Source organism: Myotis myotis, unplaced genomic scaffold (genome assembly GCF_014108235.1).
Source record: "Myotis myotis isolate mMyoMyo1 unplaced genomic scaffold, mMyoMyo1.p scaffold_m19_p_10, whole genome shotgun sequence".
Lineage (NCBI taxonomy): Eukaryota > Metazoa > Chordata > Mammalia > Chiroptera > Vespertilionidae > Myotis > Myotis myotis.
In genome coordinates, this window is record NW_023416314.1 from 53,256,817 (window position 1) to 53,276,055 (window position 19,239).

General features: G+C 50.4%; 1 protein-coding gene across 12 annotated transcripts in view; it reads right to left on the reverse strand.

Annotated features, from left to right (window-relative positions):
- ABCC8 (ATP binding cassette subfamily C member 8) overlaps window positions 1-9,191 on the reverse strand; it is a 68,999-nt gene extending 59,808 nt beyond the window's left edge. For 10 of the 12 annotated variants that reach the window (XR_004970446.1, XM_036325567.1, XM_036325569.1 and 7 more), the window contains exons 1-3: window positions 8,948-9,095; window positions 7,588-7,729; window positions 3,211-3,332 (exon numbers count right to left, since the gene is read on the reverse strand). Coding sequence is in view for 11 of the 12 variants with exons in the window: in XM_036325567.1 (XP_036181460.1) it covers window positions 3,211-3,332; window positions 7,588-7,729; window positions 8,948-9,095 (412 nt within the window). In the remaining variant the exon portion in view is untranslated. Of the gene's footprint in view, window positions 1-3,210; window positions 3,333-7,587; window positions 7,730-8,947 lie in introns of all 12 variants that reach the window. The other 2 variants (XM_036325568.1, XM_036325566.1) reach the window with 1 other exon arrangement.
- Window positions 9,192-19,239: the final 10,048 nt, after the last annotated feature.

Consider the following 19,239-nt stretch of genomic DNA (forward strand, 5'->3'; position numbering starts at 1 on the left):
TGAGGCTCAGAGAGCCTAAGTGTCTTGTCCAAGGTCACACAGGGAGTTAGTGGTGGACCCAGGACTAAGCCCAGGGGTTATTTCCTCAGTCCCATCCTACAGTGCTGAGTCCTCAGCCTGTTGCCAGACACAGCCGCGCCCAGCGAAAGCTTAGTGCTTGACTGAGAAAAGGGGAAAGGAAAAAGAGTGGTGGCTCACAGGGGCTGCTGGGGAGGTTAGGTTCAGAATGCCAGTTTCTCCTGCTTCTTTCCCCCTTCCTCTCTCTCAGCCCCATATTCCACCCATTACCAAGTTCTGGCAATTTCACCCCAAAATACCTTGAATCCATTCACTTCTTTCCATCCTGGTGGCCACCCGGATCCAGGCTGTCCTGGTGCCTACCCTGAACCTCCTTGAGAGCTTCTCATGGCTTCCCCACTCCCCTCACCCAATCTAGCCTCCATAAAGCAAGACATATCAAACATGATCTCAACGCACCCATGTTCGTAGCAGCATTATTCACAACAGAGAAAGGTGGACACGACTCAGTGTCCGTGGCCTGATGAATGGGTAAACAAAGTGTGGTCTACACATACAATGGAATATCATTTAGCCTTAAAAAGGACGGGCATTCTGACACATGTTACAACCTGGGTGAACTTTGAGGATATTATGCTAGGATAAGTGATCCAGCCACAAAAGAACCCAGTAGTGTATGATTCCAATCATATGAGGTACCTAGAGTAATCAGATTCATAGAGACAGAAAGAACAGTGCTTGTGAGGGGATGGGGGAGAGGGAAATGGGAGTTAGTGCTGAATGGGTACAGAGTTTCAGCTTGGGAAGATGAACAATGTTGGAGATGGATGGTGATAATGGCTACACAACAATATAAATGTACTTAATTCCACTGCGCTATAGATTTAAAAGTGGTGAAAAGGTAAAATTTATGTCACACATCTTTACGCGCACACGCACGCACACACACACACACACACACACACACACACACACACACATACATCACTCCTCAACGGTGTGGCTTTCAAGGCCCTGTCTAGTGCAAGCCCCACCTGCCATGCCAATCCTCAAAATTCAGCTCCCTTCTGTGCTGCACTCCAGCCACTATTTTTCTCCCAGATTTCCTAATGTGCGTTGTTCCTCCTGCCTCATGTGCTATTCCTTTTCCTAAAGCGCTCCCCTCATTTCTCCTAAATAGTTGCTACCTATCCTTCAGTTCTCAGCTCAAACATGACTTTCTCGTAGGACATTTCCTTGTTCTCACTTGGGGCCCCAGAATCAAGATTGTTTTGTGGGACGATGGAAGCTGCATCGTGCTTCACCTTTCTGTGGGACTCCAGACCTGTGATCAGAAAGTAGCCTCCTCAGAGGGCCAGCTATTCCCCCAAATACCCATTGCCCCTCTCATTCCACTTTCCCCTGTTCTAGAATTTCTGGCTCTGTGGCGAGCAAAACTCCAACAAAGGGGAATGGAGGGAGTTAGTCCTTGCTCCGTGGAGAAGGACAGGGTCATCCATGGGTGGTAATTTGTACTTTAAGGAGAGAACATTATGTGTTTCTCGGAGAATGAGAAAATGAACTCACCAGATGCCCAGACAAGGGGTTTCCAGGGGGACCAGGCAGTTAATGAGGGATTCTCTGCATAAGAAGCTGCTTCAGAACCCAGAGTGGGAGGTCTCTGAAGCCTGTATTTAACATTTCCCTCTATACCCCCCCCCCCCTTGTCTCCCAGCCATACTGACCCAGGGCCCCCAGGGCAGCGGGATCATCTGGATGATCAATGGAGCTCAGCTCCCACCTTACATAGGAAGGTAGGCCTGTGATCAGCTTTTGACCCCCTCACAACACTGTGCTGTCTCTGACTTAGTCCAGAGAGGTCCACATTCCAGATGTCAATTAGATGCTGTGCCTTAATGACACACAGGCTGACCACAGCCTACCAGCCAGATGAACAGCCTGGTGTTAGGCATGTAGACTGAGCCCAGACAAAGAGGCAGATCTGTGGATTTATACCTCTGGCCCGTGCACACCCTGAGGACTTTAGACATACAGTCTCAGAAACAGTTAAGACCCTGCTGGGGTGCCATAGTCCTGGCACCTCTGAGCTTCTGTTTCCTGACCTATCAAGGGGAAATAATAGTGATGCTTACCTCACAGCGTTGTTGTAAAGATTAAATGAGTTAATATATGTAAAATGCTTCGGATAGTGTCTGGCACCTAGTAAGTCTAAGTGAGTGTCCACTGTTAGCATTTTTAACTTCTGAATTTCAGGGTCCACATCTGTAAAATGGGAATAGCAACAGTAGCAATAGGGAGATTGTGGGGACTAAGTGAGATCAGGCATGTAAGAAGCTTAGCACTGAGCCTGCATGCAGTACATGCTCAGCAAATGTCCAGTTATCACTTTTGTTTCTGCCTGGGACCCCAGTCACTTGGTGTCAGAAGCTCTAGGCTGGCACTCCTTCCTGAGTCTCTTTAAATGTTGGCAAACCACAGGTTCTAGTCCCGCGGCCTTTCTCTCCTCCCTCGAGCTGACCTCATCTGGGCTCAAGCTTGAGATGCTACCTGTAAGCCTGTGACGGTGGAAGGTACATCGCCAGCCTTGAGTCCCCCCCCCCACCCCACCACCATTTATCTAATTCTACTCATTTACTTAGTGGCCTATTTGATATTTAAGTTGGCATCTCAGCGACATCTCAAGCTCGACATGCAGGAAGAAAAATTGACCTCTACTGCACCCCAATTCTTGCTCCTTTGCCATGTCAGTTATTAATACCACCATTTGCCTAAGCACTCGAACCCAAAGCCCCTGACCTCATCTCCTACCATTTTCCCCTTTTCCATTTGATTCCTTTGACAAGTTTCTTCCTATCAGAAGGCCTTTGCACTTGCTGGTCCATCTGCGTGGAACATTCGTCCCCCAAATATCTGCAAGCTCACTCTTATCAGAAGCCTCCTCTATACGGACAGCCCCAATACCATCTCTCTCTACCACTGACTCAGCTTTATTTTTGTCACAGCACCAGCACTACCTGTTTATTTACTCCATTTGCCTGTCTGTAAGCTCTGCGATGGCAGGGTTTTTTTCCTTCTCCACTTCTGAACCTCTAGCACGTAGAAGAGTGCCTGGCACATAGGAGTCCTCAGTAAACAAGATCTAAAGGAATGAAAGGAGGTTCCTACCCCTCCCGGCTCCTTTCCCTGCCCTACCGATCAGCAGCTTAGGGAAGTTGGAGGTCTCGATGTTGTGATAGTAGACCACGGAGGTGACAGCAGCCATGAACGCCATCCCGGCCGGCATGTACAGGTGAAGATGGCGGGATTCGGTCACCCTGAGAAGGGGCAAGAGACAGACAGACAGACAGGATGTGGATATGCTGAGTACCCCAACAGAGCAGCCCAGGCCTTGGGCTTAGGGCTCAGCACACAGGACTCATGCACAGCTCCACACCATTCGCTGGCAGCTCTCCCCAGTCATACTACAAACGTGCCCGCTAAGTAAGGGGCCCAGGAGGCCTCACAGAGATGCCAGGAAGGCTCGGTGGTCAGGCTTTGGAATTCACAGCCTTCTTTCCCTGGGTTCATGCTCATAGAACATGGCATAGGGAAGCCAGGCTTGGCAGTCGCAGCTGCAGAGCCTCTGGCCTGGAACTACTTTTCTGGGAGTGAGCACAGCTGGGTCTCTGTCCTCAGGGTGCTCTGGGCAGTGCAGGAGCCTGTGCACCACAACTGTCTTAGTGACAGCCCATTTAGCATGAACAGCGTAGGTCAGCATTGCTACTCCTCCCCAGGCGCTGTAATAATAACACTGGTAGTCAATATTTATTGAGCATTTACCGTGTACCAGGCACTGTTCTTAGCACTTCCTGTACGTCAACTCACTTTCTCTTCATAAAATACCATGAAGCCCATCTGAGGCATAGAAAGGCTAAGTCACAAGGCCAAGGCCACTGTTTTTGTTTCCCTCCTTGGGCCGGGGATGAAAGCAGCCCATGCCAGCTCATCCCCTCCCCTCTTTAACTCACAGAGGCCTGGGTGGGCTTTGGTCTGGTGATAAGACGCCTAGGGAGCCAGAGCTCCTCCCAGAACTGAGACTTCCCCAAAACCAGTGAGAAGGCTCACGTACTTGGTCCTGATCATGCCCTCCCAAAGCTCCCTCCTATAGACAGCAAAACCCACAGCCAGCACCACAGGCTCAGTGATGTGCCTCCAACCATTCGTCTAGCATTGCCCAGGCTGCTCTTTCTACTGAAGCCGTGCTGGGATCCCCCCAATTGCCAGAAGGCCTCCTCCAGTGTCTCATCTCTTGCTTGCACTGCTCCTTCTCTACAGCCCAGCAAGGCCCCTGCCCTCGACAAGCTGACAGTAGAGAGTGGGCAAGCAGCTCAGAGCTGACTGACCAGACAGCCTAGGGCAGTGATACTGCAGATGAGCAGAGGCTGAGAGCACAAAGGAGCTGGTGGGCAAAGGAGCTTCACAGGGGAGGTGGCACCGGGCTGGACTTTGAAGGATGAGCAGGAGTTCCACAAAGAAGGAGAGGGGAGCATGTTGGAACCACAAGTGGTCTGGTGGGACTAGGGCAGTCGTGGGCAAACTACAGCCCGCGGGCCGGATCCGGCCCGTTTGAAATGAATAAAACTAAAAACAAAAAAGACCGTACCCTTTTATATAATGATGTTTACTTTTGAATTTATATTAGTTCACACAAACACTCCATCCATGCTTTTGTTCTGGCCCTCCGGTCCAGTTTAAGAACCCATTGTGGCCCTCGAGTCAAAAAGTTTGCCCACCCCTGGACTAGGCATAGGTATAGAGGCAGGGGGGGGAGCTGTTCACCAAATGGTATGTTCCTCTCTTTCCATGCTAAAAGAACTACAAGTCTGCTCCAATAGCAACGCGCCCAGCCCCAGGGAATGGATGGTGATTGGTTCAAGCACCATGCAGTTCCATACCCTTTTGCCAGTGATTTGTCTAAGAGTGGTCATAGCACCCAACTCCAGCCAATGAGATGGAAAGGAAAGCCTGCAGAGGACGTCTGCATGAGGAAGAGGCATGTGGGGAGCATGAGTGACCATGAGAGAAGATACAGCGGACACACTGAGGGTAGAGTAAAAAGATGGGGAGAGCTGGGTCCCTGATGCCATCACTAAGTCACCACACAAACTGAAAAAGGCAACCTCAGGCTTCTTGTTAAATGAGACAGTAGATGTCAATTTTCCTTAATCCTCGATCAATGGATATTTTCAGCAAAATATTGATATGTGACAAGGCAATCAGTCACCAGTGGGGACCCTGAGAGCAACCAACACTTGGTCCAGGGGGCTTCAGAACTCTTGCCTCTGTACTCCTTGAAGTAGCTTTGAAAAAACTCTATAATAGACTCTCGCACATTTTGAAAGTGACATCTAACATGTCACATCATTTAAGTTTAAATGAATTATTTTTTTGCCACAAAAAGTAGAAATGATAAATATTTTATAAGATGAAATAAGATGAGGAATAACCATAATTGAAATAAATATTTCATGACACAACCTCATAATATAGGTGTTGGCTGCTTTACTGAGTAGTATAAGCTGAATTAGGTAAGAAATTAGGGACCATTTTTTACATATGTGTATGGTGGTGGTCTGGGGAAACATTCTCCTTATATTTTTTTAAAAAGTGCGTCCTCATTAACCCACACTGCTCTGGTTGTTTTGAACCCAGAGCATCACACACAGAAATAAGACTCAAAGGAAGACAGGAAGCTTTACAGGGTAAGAATGGCTTGATTAATCACTAAACGAGGCTTATCCTAAATTAAAGTCAAGTTTGAAGACCACTGCTTTAACCAGCCTCCACTCCCACCTGCCCCCTAGACTTCCAGGCAGGTCTGTAAAACCAGGCCAGGATAGACTGGGGGTGCCACAGGGCAGGGACTGTGGCTTCTCTTCCTGTCTGCTCCTTTCTGATGCCCCTCCTTCACACTTGCTTGTTCAGGGTTTTGGGGCCACAGATAGAGGCCAGCCAAGACCAGCAAGTGCCCGGTTCAGGAGCTGACCTGTCTGCTGGGGAGGAGAGGGCGGTTTGCACTGAGCTGGAGAGGTTTGGGATACAGGTGCAGCCCACACAGGAGGGGCTGCTGGACAGCCTAAGGCAGAAAAGTCCTCGACCTGGTTCACTCCAGTCTCCCACGCTCTGGGGATATGCTATCTGCCCAAGGCTCTGCCACTCCTTGTCTGGCACCCTGTTTGTGCTCTAATTCCATCCTCTATGGCCCTGTGAAGCAGGCAAGGCAGGGATTATAATGCTCATTTCATAAGAATGAAAGAGAGGCTGGGTGGCTTGTCCAAAGACCCACAGCTGGTATGTACATGGCAGAAGTGCTAGCAGAAGACCCAGGCCTACCTTCTCCATGGGCGGAGTGTCTTTCTCTGTCCCTGCTAATTATAACCTAGTGGGTATTTCTGGCCTAAAGGCTCACACGGCATCCCTCCCCTATCTAGCATTTGTGTGCTTTGAAAAGGGTGTTGGGGACTTGTCACCTGCTAGTCACTGTGGCTGTACGCATTCTGGTCATCTTGCTGGTCTGGGGACTTTGATACTCAAGAGAAGCCTCAAGGCAAGCAGTTATCACAGAGATTACCACTGAAGCCAGGATGCAGGGACACTGACAGTAGGAGGGTGAGGGAGTGTGTGGGGCGGTGAGGGATCCCATCCCCCTGCCATCCAGCTGCAGGAGCCCGGGCTGGCAGGAGTGGGGTCTGAGCACACACTGATTCCAGCTCAGAAGGGCTGGACCTCAGATATTTAAGCCAAATGCCCCCACTTTTCACCACCTCCTCGCCCAGGCAGTAGCTGAGCCTTGCTGATTCTTCCATTCTTCCTTAGTGACAAGACTGCTTCGCCCCCTTCTCTTATGCACTCCCAACTGCTGACACACCATTTGCAGCTGCTATTATTTCTCACCTCGATGACTGCAATCACCTCCTAAGTGCTGTTTCTACCTCCACGTTCTCCCTGGCTCCAAACCTGCCCTGGACACCCTCTAGGGTTCGCACCAAAAAGTGCTGTGCTGATTACCGCCGATTACACTCAACCTCCATCGCTCTGCTCACGCACCTGCTGTGTTTCATGCTTCAGCCCCATGCACTTCTCCCAACCCGCCTGCTTTTCTAGGTGGTGCCTTTGTGCCTACAGGCACAGAGAGCTGACTGTGAGGATGCTGGATGCCAGGCTGAGGACTAAGGACATTATATACAATTGGAAACCAAGGAAAGATCTTAAGCAAGAGTATCCCCCCTCCCCCCAGTAAGGTAACCCCAGCAGCTGGTAGAAGAGGCTGGGTACCTTCCACAGAGTTGGGCACTCCAATAGGCTCTGGGATGACCTCACTGGGTTGTGGCATTCAGATCTGGGTTCCCTGCTGCACTGGGAGCAGGGCTCACTTGTGTCCAGTGCCTGGCACAGAGAGTGGCACACAGGAGATGCTGGGGGAACAGCTGCTGGGTTAATTAGCAAGTGATACTGGCTCATGGAATGCAGGTGAGCCAGGCTCTCCCTGAGCCTTTCAGGAAGCACCTGGAGCAGACGAGAATCACTCACCCGTCAGACAGGATGCCCTCCGCGATCTCACACACTAGGACGAAGAGCAGCATGAAGGTCAGGATCCAGCGCAGGTTGTGCCCAGGGAAGTGGAGCCACGTGCTGTGGTGGATGTGTACCTTGGAGCTCTGACTGCCCCATCCTGCAAGGAGAGACAAGAAGAGGTGGGAAGCCTGGTGAACGGGGAGGAAGGTGCATGAACCCCAGGAAGGTGCTTCGACACTGGGTCCACGGTGGGGGGAGGAGCATACCCCTTGGTACACCTGTGCCATGGTACACATGAACTAAATGTCCAAGCATGAAGCCTGGACCCGCCCAGGCCCACCTACCCATTTTATATATTGATCTCTTGTGTGACAAGTTATCACATAAATAAACCATTTGGTTGAGAACAGAAATGTAAATGTTGGTATAATTTTTGATACACATATGAGCATATGTTGCATATGCTTCCTTCTTGTTTCTATTTGTCAACAACTAGCAACTCTGCTTCTGCAGCATCCTGCTCTTTTGAATTTTGTTACAATATGTTCTTTCTTCCCCAAAACTGCATATGAATTTTAAGATTTGCTTTTTTTATTCTTAGACTGAATCACCACCTTTTGAGGAGGCAGGGGGATGAGTTGACAGAGCCAGCCAGCTTGGGAAATTCAAGGTCTTGAAGAGGGATGAAGGGGACGCGGTGAAGAGCCAGGCATGAGCATGATTGTCAGGGCAGTGGCGCCCAACTTTGCAGAGAGCTTTCAAGCAGTGGCGCGGGGGGCCTCTGGCGTCCAAAGTCAGGGGCTGCTGGCACCGAGCCTGAGAAGTTGCGCTCCAGAGACACGCGCTCACGTGGGGTCGCAGGGAAGGGGATCCTTGTCCCTAGCTCCCCGCTCTCCTCGCCTAGGCCGAGTGGGACCCTGGGATTGTCAGAGACCACACAAGGGTTTGCAGGGCCTCGGTCCGCCTCTGAGGCGCAGGCTGCACTCCTCCTGGGCCCAGCTTCGGCTGACAGGGAGGGTGCCTTGGGGGAGGGGTGACCCGGCTCAACACAGCCCGAGCCCCTCCCGACCTTTTCAGTGGGTACAGAAACCTCTGTGTTCCCCTTTCTCCACCCCAGCTCCGGTCCTGAGGTGACAAAACTTGGGGATTCCCTGGGTTTGGAGCGTCCGCCTTGTTCGGTGCAGGTTCAGGGGCACCCGGGGGAGTAAAGGGAAGTGCAGACGTGAGAGTGCGGAACGGCGGGGTAGTCCACAGAGCAGGGGACTAGGGGAGGGGACCCCCGAAGGGGAACAAGCCGCGGCCGCGGGGCCCCGCCGCCCCCTCCCCTACTCCGCCACCCCCTCCCCTACTCCGCCGCCCCCGCGCGCGCGCTCACCGATGAAGAGGATGGGGAAGGTGATGAAGAGCAGGAAGACGTGCGGCACCACGTTGAGCGCGTCCACGAAGCAGCCGTTGTTGAGGACGCCCTGGTCCACCCGGTAGGCGTCCGAGTGGTTCTCGCTGCCGCAGAAGGCCAGGGGCATGGCGGCGCGGGGCGGGCACGGATCGGCTGCGGCTGGCTCCACGCGCCTCCGCGCCTCTGTCCCCGGCTCCTCAGCCGCCCGGCCCGGCCGGCAGGCCCCCGCCCCGCCACCCCGCGGGCCCCGCCCCGCCGGCTCTCCCGCTCCCCTCACCCCACCACCTCTCCCTGATCCACTATCTGTGGGGCCGGGGTGGGGGTGGGGCGCAGCCGGGAGCCCAGCCGGGCCACGCTGGACCCCCGTTCCAGCTGTGGCAGCCCACGCGCCCAGATGTGCTGGAGGACGCGTTGTGGGCGCCCCGCTGCGCGCGTGCGCTTGGAAAGAGGGAGAAGGGTGGGCGCGCTCAAGTCTGGGTGGAAGAGTCAGGGGTGCAGAAGAGAGGAGGAGGGTCCTGGTGGGTCTGGAGTGGGAGGGAGCGTTTGGGGTATCTCGTGTGAGCTCCCCGCCCCGGGTCTGAGATGTGGGCTCACCTGGGCAGGGCGCCAGTAGATGTAGTTAGATCCGAGGGTCCTGGTGGGGGCAGAGTGGAGCTAGTCCCCACCCCAGGTGGATAAGAAAAGCAGTAAGAACATTACTTTGGGCGGGGGTGGGGGGGTGGGGGCGCTTGGAATGTTTTTTTGAAAAGAGGTCCCAGGTGCGGGGCACTCGTAGGTGCTTTAAGGTGTATCCAGTGCTTTCACAAACGGGATCTCCCAACACTTTCGCTAAGTACACGTTGTAATGGCTCCCGTTTATTTATTTATTTATTTCTGATAGGAAAACGGAGGTTCAGGGAGGTTACATGACGGACCCACGGTTTCACTGCCAGCAAGTGGGGAAGCATAATTTGAACCCAGCTCTTCCAATCCGCCCCACCCCTCCCCTCGTCCTAAGGCATGCATCTTCTAATACAGTGGTCAGCAAACTCATTAGTCAACAGAGCCAAATATCAACAGTACAACGATTGAAATTTCTTTTGGGAGCCAGATTTTTTAGAACTTAAACTATATAGGTAGGTACATTGTTATTAACTTAATTAGGGTACTCCTAAGGCTTAGGAAGAGCCACACTCAAGGGGCCAACGAGCCGCATGTGGCTCTCGAGCTGCAGCTTGCCCCAGGATTCTAATACGTCCATTGAAGCCTCCCCGTGACTGGCAGGTGAATGGGTGGGATGGATACTGGCTCAAGGCTGAAAAAGAGGCCGCTTGTGGAGTTGCATCCAGCAAAAGCAACTGGCGGCAGTCAGAAGGATGGAGAGAGAGAAAAAAAATCACTATAGGCTGTGTTCTTAATCAGACACAGATAGGTTTAAGGAGCTAAAGAACCTGGTAAATTGGAGACAATGTTATGCATTCCTACACTTTTTGGAGCGATTCTCACAGGCCTATGGCCAAAAAGGTGTATGTCTTATGAAGAAAGATGAGCAAATGGGATTTTAGGTTAGTTTTTAGAAGAATTTCTTGAGTTCAGGTTATAGAGCATAAATCCATATGTTCTCAGGAGGGGCTACGGGGACACCAGGGGAAGCCCTTTCCGCCCTTTCCCTCTGAGCTTCTCCGAGCGTGTCCTGGGGCTGCTTGGAGGCCCCTGAGCATTTTCAGGACATTGTCAGGCAACGTCTCAGCTCTGCCTCGGGCCCTGGGAGCCGCCAGGGAGAACCAGGCACCAGGGCAGAAGGCAGGTGGGGTTGGGTGAACAGCCTGGGGAGGGCAGGCGCTCAGGGTCTTAAGGCCTCAGACAGCCTCTAACTTTCAGGGAATCTCTCTGATGTTTCCTGCAGCATCAGCCAAAATAGTGAAAATTTGGCCGCAGTAAATGTTTAGCACTGGCAGCAGGAGTTGATGAATCTGAGTGAATTCAGGCTCTGAAAAGGCGATTGCTGCATCCATGTAGCCAAGTGATAAAAAGCTTATGAGATAATGTCGGGGGGAAAGGAAGGACACAAAACTGTGTGTTTCCTATGGTTACAGCCATATTAAATATGGATGTTTGCATGCAAGCCTGCGGGGGAAGCTCAGGCTTGCCAATGGCTGTTGCATTAGGGTGGCGGGCAGTTATATGTTACCTGCTGTTGCTGTGCTTGTGATTGTTCTGACCATTTTCTTCCTGTAAAAATGAGACAACTGATGTTCGGAGTGATGAGATGGTCACCTAATTTTTTTTTAGAGTTCTTTCTTTCTTTATTTGTGTGTGTGTGTGTGTGTGTGTGTGTGTGTGTGTGAAGGGGGGAATCCAAGTTTTTCTCAAGCTTTCTGCAATGTGGCCATTTTGTCTTTGTAGTTACAAGTTCAGTTTTCCACACTTTCGGCCATGCTATTTTTCTGTTTAGTACTAACAATATGCATATCTTTAAATAACAAGTCCCCAACACCCACCACTACTAGTTGTGTGATGTGGACAAGTCACCATTCTGTGCTTCCATTTCCTCCTTTCTAAGTGGGGAAGATAGTAATACGGACCCCAGAGGAATAAAACGAGACCACAGAGTTAAATATACTTTGTAAGCCAGGGAGATGGTTCAACCATCATTGAAGATTATCTAGTGGTTCTTCCCTTCCTTGGCACTCAGCATGCAGTGCCAGGCACAACCCACACGCTTGCCTCTTCCAGGTCATCTATATATATAAAAGGCTAATATGATACGTGTCTGACCATGCAACCGGTAGCTATGATGTGCACTGACCACCAAGGGGCAGATGCTCAATATATAGACATGGAAACATGGAACAGATTGATGACTCTCAGAGGGAAGGGGGTAGAGGGGAGGGCGGGAAGAGATTAACCAAAGATCTTATATGCATGCTAGAGGCCTGGTGCACGGATTCATGCACTGGTGGGGTCCTCGGCCTGGTCTGTGGATCAGGCCGAATCCATGCACCGGGCCTCCAACATCCCTCAAGGGGTCCAAGATTACGAGAGGGCGCAGCCCAGATTACGAATGCACGCACTGGGCCTCTAGTTTGAAATAAACAATTAGGCTGGTCCAACACAAGCGTGCCCAAGCATAAAGGACTATTAAGCGATCCTCAACTGGGACTAAGAGAGTGTTAGGTTTGGAGGCTAGAGTGGGGCACAGGGCTGGTCATCTCCAGCACAAACCCACTGGGTGATTGTGGGCAAGTTCCACCCTTCCCTTCATCCAGCGTTACCGTAAAGATGCCCTGCCCACTGCCCACTGTGTGGTTGCAGAGTTATTTGAACAGCATGGAGTCAGGTGCACAAAGGAGCATGAAAGGACTTCCGTAGTGTGGATTATAATCTTGGAAACAACCCGATTGCTCATCAGTAGCATGCTGGTTAAACAAAACAAACAAAAACCATGGTGTTATTCATACTGGGGAATACTGTGAGGCAAGTACAGAGAATAGAATTGTAGATACAGACATGGAAAGATATCCAAGACATAGATGTGGAGCAACTTGTGCTGCAGAAAATTATTTATTTCAACAACAGAAATAGACACGGAGCTACAAATGTCTCTATGGGGAGGCGCTGGGTCTCACCTCTTCCCACCTCCAGAGATGCCTTCTAGCTTCTGCTGCCGTGAGCTGGAAGAAGGGCAGGCTCAAGGAGCTTGCTCAGAGCAGGGATATTCATTCCCCTTTGAGAATTCCTAGCCTTCCTGCACGCAGGATGGAAAACCTGGTATGGATTTCTGGGACCTGGATGCTCCCCACTCAACTGGTCCACTGGGTGGGTGTGGCCTAAGGCAGGGCCCCTCTTCTCCTTTGTCAGGCAAGGGCGTGGTGCAAGGCTTCCTAAGTCTTTCCCAGCTCTAATTGTTCTGCTTTAGTGCCTTGTCTCTAGCTGGCTGATCAGGTGTGCCTGTGATCATGTCAGAGAAAGTCATCAGGATGATCATGGGGTGATATGTCAAGAAATTAACCTTTTCAGTAACTCCAATCAGTAGTGGGCTGGTTAAAAACAAACAAAAACAAAAGCCATGGTATTATCCCTACTATGGAATACTGTGCAACAAATACGGAGAATGAAGTAGGGCCAGCTGTGCTGACTTAGAAAGATGTCTCCTCCCCCACCCCCATCCCCTTTCAGGCAGACGATGGAAGCTGTGGCCAGGTGGAAAGCAGACGATTGCCGTTCCAAAGCCTGTGTCCTGGGGGAACTTAGAAGACTATTAATTCACTAAAAGAGAGGATTGAGTTATATACAAAATGTCATGGCTGGAATCAGGAGGGAAAAGTCGTCTTTCCTTTCATCCCCATCCTGCCCTATGTCGGGAGGCAGGAGGAGGAGAGAGAAGGTCTTGACAGCAGGAACCTGTGCCCAGCCTCCCTGCCTGTCTGCTCTGTGTGTGTGGGGGGTGGGGGCGTGGGTAGTCACCCAGCAAGCGAAAGGCTGTACATTATACCAGGAAATCCATACATGGGCTATTTTGAAGAAAGGTTTCCTTACCCAAGGCAGGGCCACCAGACCGACAGAGGTAAGGGTCCCAGGAACAAGATGCACCCAGCATCTTGGTACCACATAACTGGGGAGGTGAGGAAAGAACTCCAAGAAAGCCCAGTGTTAATGCCTTCTGCCAGCTTGGCAGAATGGGAGCTTGAGATAGAAATTAAATAAAGTTCTTATTTCTGCCTATTTAAGTTTTGGTCCAAGATCACCCTCACTACAGTAACATAGCTCGGAAGGCTTTTCCATGCGTGACCTGGGTACTCTACACCTTAAGGCCACTTGAGGTTGAACTCAGCCTCCCATTGCATCCCCCCAAAGATCCCCAGCCCATCAGTAACAAATGGAGGCTTTGCTGAACTCTTCTAGGGGAGGTGGAAGGTTGTAATTTTCACACCGCACAACAGAAACTTAGTAAAATCTCCCCATTTCTCTGCTCCCAACGGTCTCCCTCACATGTTATTGTATATCTCCTCTTCGTTTCTTCCACACGGCCTCTTTAAAAAACATGCCCCTTATTGTGGTAATCATCTCCCAGTATACATATGTCAAAACATTATGTTGTGCATCTTAAATTTATACAATGTTATATGTCAGATATATCTCAATAAAACCAGACCAAAATCAATGCATGTCTTAGGATTTCAGGCAAGAAGCCCTCAGCTGATCTGAAAATGGAAAAGCCTGCCATGAGGTCTACTGTGAGCCAGGCTTTCTCACTCATATGATCCATGAGTTTGTAGAGGATCAGAAAGATTGACTTGCCCAAGGTCACGGCTGGTCAGGTAATCCTGGGATGTAAAGTTCCCCAGCATAGAATTTGGGTCCAGACAGCCTCTGCTCAGGGTGGGGGCGGTGAGGGGGGTGGAAGGCAGGTTGTTCATCACCAGCACCTGGTGGCAGGGCTCTTCAGGCCCAGACAGCTGGGGGCAGCTGTCAGTGGCCAGAACAATTCAGCATTTGCATCCAGTCTACATAGCCATTCAGGATTTCTCAAGCATGTCTGTTTCCCTTCCCAAGCTGCTGACCATCCTCAAACCTGTTCTCTTCCTGGATGGATAAATGGGGGATCGGGCAGAGAATAAGATTTTTTTGTCTCTGTTTCACCAACATTTGTCAATGTTTAGTACGTGCAACACACTTTCCCTGTTTTAAACCTCAGAGTAACTCTGTTTAGTAGTCGCTATTACCAGAGAAAGCTGAGGCTCAGAGGAATCACATCTTCTCCCAAGGTCACACAGCTGGGAATTGGAAGAGAAGAGATGCAAAGCCAATTAGGCCCAGTTCCAAAGCCTGTGCTGTTAACCACCTCCCCAAGGGGTGCGGGGCCTACTGAGGACGTTCCTGCCTCTGAGACTGTCTCCTGAGGAGAGAGCACAGGTCCCAAAAACCAGACCTTTGGGGAAACCTGCATCTCGGTGCATTTTGCCTTTCCTGTGTTAGAAACCAAAGGACAGTCCCAGTCACGGCATCGGTCGCTGGCATCAGTCAGGAGGCCAGATGGGAGCACGCGAGTGAGGGGAGCTCTGCTGACTGGGGCCTCACCCTGTGGGTAAGGCAGCCACACAAATGACCCGTGGTGATTTGCTTTGGAGAGAACTCCCATTAGTGACAGAGGGAAATGACTGCATGCGAGCTTTACAAGGACAGTTCATGATCTGGTCCAGCACTGAGGGATCCTGATAGGTGTGCTGACCCACCCCTCCCCCACCTGGGGCCACACCACAGTAGGGCCTCCCTCTGGGCTCAGCAAAGAGGATGCCTCTCTCTGGCACAGCCTGGCCACTGATAGCTGCCCCAGCTGTCTGGGCCTGAAGGGCCCTGCCAGAGCTGGGGCTGAGGCCAGGGAAGATGGGGTGCTGCTGAACAACCTGCCTGCCCCCGCCGCCCCCCCTTCCCCCCCGGCCCCAGCTCCTGTTCCCTGAGCAGAGGCTGTCTGGACCCAAATTCTATGCTCGGGAACTTTACGACCCAGGATTACCCGACCAGCCGTGACCTTGGGCAAGTCAATCTTTCTGATCCTCTACTCCAGCGGTTCTCAACCTGTGGGTCGCGACCCCTTTGGCAGTTGAACGACCCTTTCACAGGGGTCGCCTAAGACCCTCTTGCATATCAGATATTTACATTATGATTCATAACATTACAGTTATGAAGTAGCAATGAAAATAATTTTATGGTTGGGTCACAACATGAGGAACATGAGGAACTGTATTTAAAGGGCCAGAAGGTTGAGAACCACTGCTCTACTCAGTGGTTCTCAACCTTGGCTGCACATTAGAATCACCTGGGAATCTTTTTAAAATCCTGATTTCTGGGCTCATCCTCCAGAAATTCTGTTTCTTTGTTACTGATGTTGTGGGCTCACCCCATAACCCATTTTCCCTCCTCTAGCATCTTTCTCTGTCTGACTTATTTTACTTAGCATAGTGCCCTCATGGTTCATCCATGTTGTCACAAATGGTAGGATTTCCTTCTTTTATGGCTGAGTAATATTCCATTTCATACCACATTTTCCTTATCCATTCATGCTTTTTTTTCTTTATCTTGACTATTATAAATAACACTTACTGATTTTTAATAATTAACTGAGCTCTTACCTAAAACTTAAGTGGACAAGGACAAAGTGCCAAGTCCTTTATTGCATTATCTGGCTGGATCGTCATCTCCCTTTAAGGCAGGTGGCATAAGGCAGAGAGGAAAACTCACGTCCAAGGTCCCCCGTAAGTAGCAGAGCCTGGGAGTCTCCCGCTGAGCAGCAGGGGGTGTCTGGGCTAGGGGTGGGGTAAATGAGGAAGGCAGGAAGGAGAGTGGGAGCAAGGTGGGTGGCCTTGTCTGGAAGTGGTGTCTGCAGAGTAAGCCCATGCCCTTATTTAGCCTTGCTGCTTGAGGATGCGCCTATATGAAACACATATAGCTGGCTTCCTGTGCACTGGTGAAAGCTCTGTGCATAAATGGAGATAAGTGTGGGCAGCCTGCGACTGTGCTCTGCGGGGAGGAGGGAGGGAGACCCTTCACTTTGGTGTTTGAGCAAAGAAAGGCCTCTCCACTCAGGCAAGCCGAGACCTGAAAGGGAGGGAGGGAGGAAGAGTTGGGGGTGAGAGAGAGACATTGAGAGATTGACAGCCACGACCTAACTTTCACCTGTTCCAAGGAAACGTTGCTGAAGTACTCCCCTCAGGCCCATAGTCAAAATCTATTTTTGGCTAAAATGAGTATAATTCAAATTCAAATTGGTAATTGTATTCAATTTTAAGCTTTTGAAGAGCAGTGTGCTTTTAAGAGGATAATCTTTTAATGATGTGGGTGCTCTGCGGCTTGGACAGAGGACAGAGCTTGGAGAAGTTTTGTCAGAAAGTGAACCAGATAGTTTGGAGAAAAGTATCACCTTTTCCATTGGGGTTGGAGAAACCAGGTCAAATTCCCTGCTGGCCCAGCCCCCGTGAGAAAGGGTGGGGGGAGAGGGTGTTGAGGTGTTTGTTGCTTGCTCCCCGAATTGGGAGAAATAACCTAGCTCATCCAATGGGTGCCCAGATGTGTAACGGAGGCAATTAGTCAATCAGTGAGCAGGCATTTATTGAGTATCTACTGTGTGCCGGCTGGATTCCCCTGTAACCCCACAGCATGATTGTTATTGTGTCCTTAGAAAACTGAGGCCCAGAGAGGCTAAGGGACTTGCCCTAGGTCACACAGCCAGTGAGAGGCATAACCTAGGTTGACTGGGCTTGGAGAGGTAGCCTATTGGATGCTTTAGGAGAAAAGGTGGCTTGAGGGATGGCCCAGCCTGTCCAGGGGAAGAAGGGAGAGGACGTATGGCTGGGGAGGGATATCGGTATGGGTGAAGGTGGGGAAGCTGGAATAAGGCTCCAGGTGCAGTGAGTGGCCATGAGTCTTGCTGGGATGGGGCACACCGAGGAGTCATGGAAAATATTGGACTGTGGGGACTGGGTTGCCCATGCTCTGGGATTTCCAGCTAAGGAGTTACCCCTACAGATGGTGGCTGTTCACTTGACAATCCACATTTAGGAAGCACCTATTGTGTGTGTGCCCAGCACCAGGCAATGGAAACTGAAAACAGGCTCCTTTGCCCACTGACTACCTGCATCTCAGCTTTCAGCACTGAGCTCACATGTCACTTCCTGGGTGAAGCCTTCCCTGACCCTCCCACAGGCAGTCCCTGGCTTGGGTCTCCCAGCATTTGGTATGGTCCCTGTCACTGACCTTATACCACCAGTATTGTGACAGTTCATTTGCAGGTCTGTCTCAATGGACTAGGATCTGGTACAGAAGGCGCTCCATTTCAATAAGTATTTGTTAAATGAATATTGAGTGGACAAGCGAACAAATGAATCGATCCATGATAATGTTCACCCACAGAACAGCTGTGTGTTTCCTCAGCTAAGTGAAAAATTGGATTCAGTTTTCTCATTGACTTACATCATCTCATTGAGGTGCATTTTCTTTATCTGTTTTTGACAGATTCTTCTTCATTCATTTGTTGGCTTATCTTTGCTGAGCACACACTATGTGCTAAGCACCTTACTAAGTGCTGGAGATACAGTGGTGACTACAAGGCCTGCTCTGAAGGAGCTCACTATTTAATTTTTTGGGAATTCCCAATACCTCATTATTAAGGTTTTGTTTTTGTTTTAATTGTCACCCTTTTATGAGAGTGGATTGAACCTCTTTTGGGTTAAATCTGATAAGAGCTTGGGATCACTTCTCCAAAAAGAGATTCTAACACTGGGGTTTGTAAACACTCCCTAAATCCATCTGTGGGCCCTAAGTCGGGAACGGTGGCCTGAGGTGGCTGCTGGTGCCTGTTGGACGGTGCTGAGGGATTGGAGCCCCATCAGGCAGAGTGGTGCTCTTTGACCTATTAAGTGGATGATGGGCCTGAACCGCAGAATCTGAACTGACTCCCTGGTTTCAGGGTTGCCTTTGACGGATGAAGTGTCTGTGGCCAGAGTGGCTCGTTGTGGGCATTTAGGCAGAGAGGGAGGAACTATCCTTCCTCTGAGGTGGCTGCCCTCATCGCCTGCCTGTAGTGCTCGCTGAGAACCTCCATGGTCTGCCCACCTGTAAGCAGGTTGTGGGGAAGTAAGCTCCCCTGGATTTCTCAGAGCTCCTGTAAAAAGCCCTCCCCTCCTGAGACTTGGAAAATACAAAAGCTATAAAGATAAGGGAGTTTTGCTTCCTCTTCCCCTAGAAGCGTTTTGCCCTTCATGTACTGTGAGAATTAGATCTGTAGCTATTTGTCTAGATAAGTGCTCTGACCCAAAGGGAAAATAAAACATATCCAGCAATCCCACGTGTGGGTCCATGCTCAAAATAATTGAAAGCAGAATCTCCAAGAGATATTTGTACACCTGTGTTCATAGCAGCATCGTTCACAATAGCCAAAGGTGGAAGCCATCCAAGTGTCCACTGACAGATGAATGGATAAACGAAATGTGGTATATACATACAATGGAATATTACTCAGCCTTAAGAAGGAAGGACATTCTAACACATGCTGCCACATGGAGAAACCTAGAGGACATTAAACTAAGTGAGCTAAGCCAGTCATAAAAAGTCAAATACTGTATGATTCTACTCTCATGAGGTATCTAAAGTAGATTCATACAGACAGAAAGTAGAGTGGTGGTTGCCAGGGGCTGGGTGGAGGGGGGTGGGGAGTTCGTGCTCAGTGGGCACGGAGTTCCAGGTCTGCATGATAAAGGGCTCTGGAGATGGATGGTGGTGATGGTGGCACAATA